At 26.1% G+C, this 11,159-nt stretch overlaps 1 protein-coding gene across 1 annotated transcript; it reads left to right on the top strand.

Moving 5' to 3' along the window:
* Positions 1-352: 352 nt before the first annotated feature.
* Positions 353-10,913, top strand: LOC132935485 (uncharacterized). The gene is made up of 8 exons (XM_061002053.1): positions 353-608; positions 4,304-4,514; positions 4,668-4,828; positions 8,457-8,562; positions 8,692-8,933; positions 9,007-9,172; positions 9,245-9,379; positions 10,431-10,913. The coding sequence occupies exons 1-7, from the start codon at positions 588-590 to the stop codon at positions 9,370-9,372; spliced, it is 1,035 nt and encodes a 344-aa protein (XP_060858036.1). The 5' UTR covers positions 353-587; the 3' UTR covers positions 9,373-9,379; positions 10,431-10,913.
* Positions 10,914-11,159: the final 246 nt, after the last annotated feature.

Here is an 11,159-nt window from a genome sequence, read left to right as displayed (position 1 = left end):
AAAAGTACTATGAAAAAAACTAGAGAATAATATTATCTTCAGCGATTGAAATTATCGTATTAATCTAGACGTTTTTAAGACGTACAACATCGCAAATGTGCTTGTATTTCATCGAATAATTAATTAGAATAGGTAAATTGTGCGACCCACACCATAATACAAGAATGTATTTTAAACCTGACTTCCAATGCAAACGTGTCTTTAACGTTTTGCGCTCCATTAGATATCAAAAATACGAACGATTTCGAAGATAATACTAATAATCACGGACTCGGTTTATCAGTCAACAACTGCTATAAATAATAATTATTCGGGAATAACAACGGAAAAAAATACTGTACCCCGCCCCGCCCCGCCGAGCGCAAAACATTAGCGAGGACCCACGAGTTTGTAAGCGCGTCGCGACAATCGCACTTTCGCAGCGCTCTCGTAAAGAATATTGTTGTTCAAGTGTGGCGGCACGAGCCCCTCTCGATGAGACGATAAAAGCGTTCGTTGTTCCATTTCTAAAAGTGTGTTCTATTTTTCTATTCCAGTTTTCTTTATTTCATTTCAATAGGATCGCCGCTGCTGCACCAACTATCAAAATGAGTGATTCAAATCCAAATGTGAGTACCTATACCTATACGATCTGCCTACTGTCTACGCGCATAGAACCAAGCCCGGATTAAGGGGGGGGGGCACTGATTTCGTTTTGTTTGTTGCTCTTTTTTGTTGAGCATTTTAGATTACCGATTTAACTATTTAAGTATATAAAAAGGTAGTTATGAGAAAAAATTATTTAGCTCTTGTAAATTACCCAGACGGCATCTGCTTGTTATGATAATATTATTATAGTATTATAATAACGTTATACTACTATTATTCGTTATTACAATGTTATAATAATATTATTAATCATAAAATTGCTGTCTGGGTAGGTAGGTATTTCAGTTAAAAGTATCAATGCATATTATACTGAACATTAGAGGTCCACAGTTAATAAACTAGTGAACCAAAATTGATCATTTGACTGTAAAAATGTTCAGAAAAAAACCTTTACTAGAATCCATCAAAAAATATAGTGGTTACCATTTGAAAAATAAAGTCGATTTTATTATTGGTACAACTACTTGTTTAAAAACGTTATAAACAAATTGTCTTTTTTTGGCCCACTAAGTGTATGGTGTCCCGGGGCCCAATTGATACTTAATCCAGGCTTTCATAGAACCACAAATTAACTTAAATTAGTCAAAACAACATTAAAGACGTTAAGTTATAAGTATGGTTTGGATTTTAATGAATTTACACTACCTATTGGGTACATCAGCGTACATCGAACATATTATGAAAAATCAAAAAATATATTACTATTATAGGTATACAAAATAGGTATTTATTTTGAAGTTGATACATTTTTTTAAAAATTTGATACCAGTTATACAGTGATGGTGCAACTTTCAATAATTTTAAAAAATAACTTAACATTTTATTATAAAATTTATCGTACCATTCCTTGTTATTGCAAACCAACTGTAGTGTTCTTGGCAATTATATATTTGTTTTATTTTTAAAGTTAACTGAAAAAGGCTATAAGTTATTAAGTTAATGGCTATTAGAAAGTGAACATTTTAACTAAGTAATGCTCAGTGTTAGGGAGTATCTTAAGTTATAAGTTACTGTAGCAAAAGTACTTTTTAAGTAATTAATAGGGTTTGGGACTTCTTGATTTGCATGTTTTTTTAGTACGTATTGGTTGTAGATTATTCTAGGTAAGTTATAAATTTGTTTTACGAAATGGTAAAATTAAATATAAAGTTTGAATTTGCATATTTTTGCATTTTTCATCATATTTTAGGAAAAGTGCATATTTGAGCAATTTTAGCATATTTGTGCATATTTCATATAATTTTTATTTTTATGTAGGTACCTTCGCAAAATGTTTGGGAAAAATTATATTTGGATAACATTCAAAAATATTTCTTAAAATAAATTATGCTTGGATAGGTAGCATAGGCGCAAATAGTGTTTTGGAAAGATTTAGGGAGGCTGAAGCTTGAAGCCTTACTATAATATTGAAAAAGCATAAAAAAAAATTAGATAATGTTTGTGAGGGCTGTTAAAATTGTTGGTAGTAGTTGCCCCCTAAATCCCCCCTATATGAGGATTTTATAGTACATAAGTACCTAAGATTTTAAAAGTCTCTTTTCCAAAACCAATCAACATCTATATTCTAGATTGTACGAAGAAATGAAAAACTAGTACACGTGCCAGTATTTCTAAAAATCAAGTTGATTTATTTCACAATAGTTTAAAAATGCCCAAAATATGCATTAGTGTCCATATTAATCAATATATATTTGAATTAGTAAACATGTGAATAAATTATTTGTATTACCTATGTTCATGTAAGTACCTACCTACTCATTTTTAAATTTTTATTTCCAAAATTATAATATGTTTTATGCATTTCTCAAAAATAATATAAAAATTAAGCTGCACATATTTAAGCATATTTTGATAATTTGTTGTGCAACAAGTCCCAAACCCTGGAAATTACCATCAAATTATCAAATTTAATCAAGTACACTTTATTTCAAGCATTTTAAGTTAACTTTAAGCAGATAAAAAAATTACCAAATTTACTTGTTGCTTTATTTTTTGAATACATTTTACTAAATTAATTGATAATATTATGTATATTATTATATTGAATAAGTACAAATTTCTGACAATAACATTTTTGCAATAGTTATTTGACAAAAAAATGTATTTTACTATGGTATAATTTGAAAAATGCATTGTCATTCAAAAAAATAATGAATGATGTTTTCAAGGATTTTTCTTTTCTTTAATTCTTAAATAAGCATTTTATTTTATTTCATGTTGTTGATTCTCATTACCTAGTTGTTAATTTATCAACAATATATTTATTGAGCTACACTGTTATTTTTGAACTTAAATATAAAAATACATTTTAATATTGTACCAAATAAAGTAACTTTTTAACTAAAAAATTATATTACTTTACAAATAAAAAAAAAGGAACTTAAGAATAATTTAATTACAATTTTGAAAGGTAATTTATAATGATTTTCAGGAAGGCATTTATAAAAAAATATATTTAATTAATATTATAAATTAATTACCATATTAAAATGCAGTACCAACAATAATTTTTGTGTGGGGGGGGGGGGGTTGATCCCCTTAACATCTATGTATGCCACTGTGACCCTGCCCAGGTGTCTGAATACTATATAGCCTTGCCATTCAGGTTTGTTATCTCGCCGCCATCCATAATGATAAATATATTGGAAAAAAAACTTACCAATAAATAAATAATATTTAATAAAAATAACAAATAGTATATAAGTGATAGAACCTAATTCATTTTTTTATTTGTATAATAATATTATATTTGAAAAAAAGTGTTATTAATGATTAATGATATATTAATATAAATAAGAGTTTTGGCATTCACAACGGGCACTTTTCTTGGCACAAATCTTTTAAATTTATTTTAATAATATTATTATATAAAATAATAATACGCATTTTATAACTCTGTAAATTGAATAACGACGAACAAAAACGTACTTAGACACGGATGTTATTTTTTAAATGGTTTGATGTTATGTCTGTTTTATTATTGTTTTTATATAAGCCATATCATGTTATTAATAGGTATGGTACCAAGGTTTTGTCATAGTAATGGTATCTTTTTTCTGAGAACAGTCAGATTATTAACGGCTTTACCCGATATATTTGTTATAATGGATGTCGACTATATAACAAATCTGAGTAGCGGGACTATAAAGTTTTCACATGCCTGGTACTCAAACCAGTACCGTAATTTAATTACCAAAAAAATGTAGGTAGCTTTCCCAATACTGTTGATGCTTAATTTTGTCTCATTGAGTATTGGAACATTTAATCTAGATATAATAGCGCTCCGTTTGTAAGTTGTTTTATAGCCCTGCTATAACTGATTGGGCTTATGAGTTAAAAATATATAAACTTTTTCAACCATAAACTTCTTGCTAAGCTTAGTAAACAGTCATTTTATTTATTATTAACTCGTTGATATTTAGTATGATCAATAATAATAATAAATGATTATACCTACATATTTATTATTAAGAACAAATGAAAATAATAATATAGTATAACAAATAAAACTTCCTTGAGTTATAAAAAACTTAACTGTACTCAAATATATCTTTCAGTAATTTAAATTAATAAAATTTATTTATTGAGTTAGATTTGTTGACTTTATACTATTAGGTATTTAAATAATCATAAAAATGAATATACATTTTTTTAGTTGTCTTGGGTAGCGGCCTACTTCCCAAAATCTGATGAATATGGTGTATTACCTATGAACTGGTTATTTGAAAAAAAAGGTAATGGAAATGAATTGTACTGTCTATGGCCTCCTGGTAAACACATTACTAGCGAAGTTGCAATAAGAGCTGACCCTCCAAATTCATCTTGGTTAACATTTCAAGTAAAATTAATTATCAATAGACCATTTGGTAAGTCTTTAAATTAGCTTTAGGCTAATAGTATTATGAGTAATACCTGTGTAATAAATATTTGAGCGTAATATTTATTTTGGAAATTTAATTACTATAAGATACCGTAAAGGATACCTACAACTAAACAAGACTTTAATTTTTTTTTTAAAGATGATTATGTTCAAGCTTGGCACCATCTAATAATATTAGCTGAATCTTCTTTAATAAATATTCCACTGATTACACCGAAAAATGTTAAAAAGTACAACTTATCAAAACCTTGGAATGTTAATATGCTGACTGATGCATGTTCTTCAAGTCAGTTATTAGAGGTACAGTGTGTATATAGTATTTATATATTTTTTATGATATATTGTTTATTTTTTTGAAAATGTTGATGATCATAATTTGATTCATTATTATTATGGACCAGAAATATATGCACAGAAAACTACCAAAATATTTGCTAAAATATGCCCTTGCATTTTGTATTTATACATACATATACAGGTGGATTCATAAAGCGTAAAACACTCATTATCTCAAAAAGTATTAATGTTTTTGAAAATATTTTTTTACATAGTTTCAAGTTGTTAAAAAACTATATTTTTAAATATTTTTTATCCTTATAACTTTTTAATTTTTTTACTTTTTTGAATGGCAGTATAGAGTTTTAAATTCATATTCCAAAGCAGAATATTTTTCTAAGTATTTTGATTCATAAAAACTAATTTTGGGGCGAGTAGTCTATGAGGGTATAAGCATTAAAAGTTTTGATGGGCGGAGTGGAGTGGTATGGGGTTACCCCGCAAATGTGCAAAACCACTACTCCGCTTGTCTAAACCTTAAATACTTATAACTCATAAACTACTCGTCCTAAATTCGATATTTATGTATTAAAATACTTAGAAAAATATTCTGCTTTGGAAAATGAAATTAAAACTCTATGCTGTCATTCAAAAAAGTAAAAACTTAAAAAAATATAAGGATAAAAATATTTAAAAATATCATTTTTTAATAAAAATGATGTTTTTTAACAACTTGAAATTATGTAAAAAAATTTTTTCAAAAACATTAATACTTTTTGAGATAATGAGTGTTTTACGCTAAATAAATCACCCTGTATAAGAAAAAATACCACTTAATTCTACAATTTTTATTTCAATTAAGTTGATGGTAATTAAAAATATTATTTTTAAAACATTAAAAAAAACTTGAATTTCAATTTGGAAATTATGAAATATTGTAAACGCCGTATATTATATGTCCTTTTCAAACATTTCAATTTACTATCTTATAAATTTTCAAATGTAATCAAGTGCTGGTTATTGACCAACATGTTTTTTTTACAATAAAAGCTCGGCTCTAAGTAAAATTATGAAATTGGAGTGTATTTAAAATAGGTATCACTTGAATAATCTTCTGTTCAAAAATATAACTAGAATCAATCTACATCACCAGAACTAATATGTCTTTTAGATTCTGTGTGAAGCGATGAATGTATTGGTTTTACAATGATTTATGTGTGTCGGTCATCACTTTTTAAAGGCAATAAAAATGCTTTGATTGAATACTTCAGCATATTTTCTGAGAAGAATGTGAATCTAGTTGGATACTCTTTGGCGGGTCAATAGTAAAAAAAAAATTCCCAATAGTTTTCAAAAGTGTAAGGAAAAACTAAACAAATAAAAAGGTGGACAAGTGGGTTGGGTACAGCTCTCCTGTGCAGTAGTTGTTGAGTATGCCATTATAATGGATGTGTTAGATTTGAATTCAATGATAAATCATTGCATACAAAAAACGATTCTCAGCGTAGACTGTATGTCATTCTAACATACTTATATAAATAATAAAATTTAATAATTTAAAACCGCTGAATATCAAATATCCTAAACATTTTAAATTCAAACAATCCTAAAATTGAATGTGACTTTACAGTGAACTTTTTTTTTATTAAGGGAATTTTTCTATTCAAGTTTCTAATGTTAGCTATTCCTCATAAGTTGTAATAGCAGTTGAAAATATTAAAGATACATAGGAATATTTTTTTAATACAAACATTTATTCAGAATTGTTTTTTGTATACAATGATTTTATATCCCATTAAGCCCAACTTATTGGGCTAACCTGTTTTGGTCCGTCGCCCGGGTACGTTCTTATTCTGGCCGTAATATAGAGTCTTGACAGTAGACAATTACTGTACAGTAGAGAGGTACCCACTTGAACTTTCAACCATGAATGAATATCAAAAACACGAAAATTTGAAAATTATTTTGTAGTAAAATTCATAAATTTTTAATTTGAATAGATACCTATGTCTTAACAATTTAATACTATGCAAGCCTCATAAGTTATTCTTACTGGAATAAAAAAAATTGTGTAAAACTACATTTATTTTTACCAGCAATAAAGTTCAAATTTTAACAAAATTGGGTAATTAATCATAAAATAACAAATTTTCATCCATTAATATTAGTTGTTTTATTATTCAAAAAACACTAATTGTTAAAACTTTACATTTTGCCATTTTACATTTTACATATATTATCATTTTCTACGCATGGTTAATTTTCCAAAATATTTATAACTGTTTGTACCATTTTATTAGACGTTTATAAATCATTAATAATAATTTTCTATTGTATAATATTATTTCAATAGTTTTTATATAATATATGGCATTTTATTTTCAAAACTTGTTAACTTGTCACAGTATTACTAATAAAATAAATTATTACTAATATTAATGATATTAATATAAATGTATTATTATAAGATATCCGTAGAACTAACTTCACGTCAGAATCGATTTTTCATTGAATTGAAATTTAAACTATCCATTAGTGATTTTTTCAATGCCCAACTTCCTATACAGCAGATCTCCGATTTTCAAGTTTTTGGATTAACCTTCCTGGGATTTCTGATAAAACAGACTTATTTTGTGCCAATTGTACTGATTATTGTAGTAATCGGATAATACTTTTGAAAAAATATTTGAATTTGTAATGAAGGTAACATGAAAATAAAATTCACTTTTTTGAAATTGTAACTCACTCTTCAAAATTTTATCTTTTAACTTTTGAATACCAAGCATTTTTCAAATACTAATAAAATTAAACTAAACAATTAGTTAAATAAAATAAAGGAAGTTGTTTTCAAGCAAACTTTATGAAAAATTAAAAAGTGGTTTTGGCCATATCATGGGTTAAATTTGTTTGTTAATACAAGAAATGGTACATAATGCAATGTTGTATTCAGTGGCAGATCCAGGGGGGACAAATGGGGAATTTGCCCCCCCCCCCACCAAGTTAAGCCTGGATCTGCTGGTTGTATTGGCGTAAAAAAATTCTTAGTTGTAAAAGCCACAAGAAGAAAAAAATACAACTGTCAAAAGGTTAATAATTTTATACAAAAATAAATATAATATTTGTGTAATGCATTATTGAGATGAGCTTGCACTTGCGGTTTGCACTTTGCTATTTTTTTACACTATGGTCACACATACTACTGATCATTTTAACGCACACATAAACTTAGAAAATTGCTTATATTATTGAACTTGTTACATTAAAAACAATTTGTATCAAATCCTTTTAAGGGGCTTTGTGCCAAATTTGCGAAATTTTATAAAATTTGAAAATTAAAATAAGACTTAATTATATAATACTATTCCATTAATCTACTACCTGATTCCTATTTAGGGGTTTTTGATAGGGTGTATTAGTGGAAACCTCCAAATAACAAGACACTTTTTCAGGAACAAACTACAATCTGAACCCTCTGAATAACAGCGAACACCTTTGAACTGTGAACAGAATTTTAGTGACTGAGATGTCCAGTATTTATATGTTTCACTGTATACTTAATAATGATTTGTCATCAAAATTTTACTAATTTTGAAGTTCTTATTTTATTTTTATTTACTTATTTACAATATTTTTGTACTATTATTAAACTTAGAATAATAATCTGCCTAATGATGGGATGAAAACTGGCCAAGAGACAATAATGATGAACACACCCAAGTCAACTGACATTCAGAATGATGATTCCACTCATTTAAATAGTAAACATAGTCTTTTTTCTCTTAAAATCTGAACTTGTCCTACATTATTAAGTTTAATAAATATATTTTGAAGTATAGTTAATATTATGTTTGTTGTTTGTGATTGACAATTTTTAATTTTGTGCGTAGACTTGGACATAAAACATTTATTATATGGAATTTTCAATGGTGGAGTAAATATAAAATTCATGTTAAGCCAAGTATTGTCAAAATTGGATAATTTGCAAAAACTTTTTGCCAAAATGGAGTTACCACCAACCAAAACTCTAGATGCACAGTTTTTAGAAAAGTTTCCTATAAACAGTTCAGATGCATTAAAACATATAGAAGAATGTATAATAAGGGACGAATTTGACTTTGGATATAAACTAGTTGAGCATTTTTAATATTATGTAAAATATATTAATTTAGGATTTTCTAATATAACTGTCTTATTATTAATAGGAAATTTATATTAAAACAATTGGTGGCCGTTCCTTTAAAGATCATGTAGGACGTGCTTTGTCAAGATTTATCACTGAAGAATATGCAACAAAGTGTACATGGACTGGTAGAGGAAAAGGAAAGATGACTAAGATTCGTGATACATGTTTGATTAACATTTTAAAAAGTAATGTAGATTTTTTTTATTCACCTGCAAATTATTTTATTTCAATTTCTCGTACGTATTTAACATTTATAGGAGTTTTGCAAGAATGTTATGCTCCACAAATAAATACAGATATTGAGTATGAAAAAATTGTAGTTGGGTGGCTTAGATGTCGTGTTCTAAGATACAATAAATCAAAGTCGCAGAATATCATTACATAAACCAATGGTAAAATTATGAACATTTCTTAATAAAGTGCAATAAATTTAATAAATTAAATATTAATTATACTACTATTATCTTTTTATAGAAATAAATAAAACTCAATTTTTATATTTATAAAATAACTCATAACATTGAGTTTATATTGTGTATAGAAACAATGTTTGATATTTTATGCTACGCTACATATTAGTTCATTGACGCTGACAACAGAGCGCGCTAACAATATTATTTTGTTTGTAATAGGTGAAATTAAATTATATTATATTATTACTCGTATTTTATTATTTGGCATATTAATAAAAATATAATAATTTATTTTACTGCTATATTGTTCATATTAGATTAAAGGTAATTATTATAATGACTTATTTGACACTGGTATTTGTGTACAATAATTATTAATAGGTAGCGTTACTACACTAGTTTTGCCTCTGCGGCAAATTTTTCCATAAGCCATCTATAGACAAAAATTTGTCCGCCTCCCCGGGAGCACAGGGTATTTTTATAGTACATTGTTTCTCTATACAATATATACTCAGAATTAATAATTAAATACTGATTTAATTTTATCTATTGTACCAAAGTGTTACATTTTAATGTTTAAACCTTCTAAATTATTACCTATAGAAAAATGATAATATTATTTAAATTAATTTTATATTGCAAACTTGAAACATTTTATTGTTTGAAATATTTATAATAATATAGAAAAGTGGTAAAAACCTTTTCTTTTATAAAAATATTAAATATAAGTAATTTGTTACCAGTTTCAATGATCTATGTTGATTATTTAATAAATATAATAATGAAAAACATTGAGTTGTGAGTGCCAGAGTCCCAGAGCAATGCAAAAGACAGGTTACTTAATACTTGAATAATAATTATTCAATAATTAATATAGTTGTGATTGTTAACAATATAGAGAAAACGGAAAATATATAGATTATACTATTATAGTAAAAGTCAAAACTGAGATTATAAACCTATTTTCATATGTAGATTGTTGTTTTTTCATGGTATTATTTAATAGTTTACAATTTAATTACAATTTCAGATATCAAATTCAAGATTTTATGTTCAGAATATTTGTTGATATTTATACAGCACAGTTTTGAATTAATTAAAGTTAACAGATGTTTACCAATACATTTTATTATAAACATACATCCAGAGTATTGTCTTACATATTATAAGAGTATTTGAATTTTTTTTTTTCCTTTTTGATTTAAATATTGCTATATTATAATGAACTTTGAATTATTATTATACCAGTTTTGTTACAAAAAAAAAAAAAAATATTTACAAACTGTGTTATATTTCATTATTATTTTACTATTTAGTTATTACAAGCATTGTTATGGAAGTAGGTTTTTATTTTTTGATAATTATATTAATTTATTATGTTTTAATTTATAGACAATTCTAAAAGTTTGTTATTTTATTTAAGAGTTGAGTTACAACAATACTTTCTTTTATAATATTCATGTACCTACCTTGAATTATATTTTAAATCAAGTTTATAATTTTTTTTGTACTTATGTATGTTATTAATATTTTTTTATGTTTTAAATCAAACAAAAGTAATTTTGTATTATTATAATAAATAATAACATTTTGAATTTCCTATAAAAAGTTTGGTTTTAAGTTAAATTAAAAATATATTTTAATAATTATCATTGATATTTAAACTATTCAAATGAGTCTAACCCAAAATAGATCCTATTACAGACACTTATTAGGATCCACCTAGATCAGAGACCAACAATCTACATGCTATATTCAT

This window comes from Metopolophium dirhodum, chromosome 1 (genome assembly GCF_019925205.1).
Source record: "Metopolophium dirhodum isolate CAU chromosome 1, ASM1992520v1, whole genome shotgun sequence".
NCBI classification, from domain to species: Eukaryota; Metazoa; Arthropoda; class Insecta; order Hemiptera; family Aphididae; genus Metopolophium; species Metopolophium dirhodum.
The sequence above is the reverse complement of the archived record's forward strand: the minus strand, read 5'-3'. Positions and strand labels throughout refer to the sequence as shown.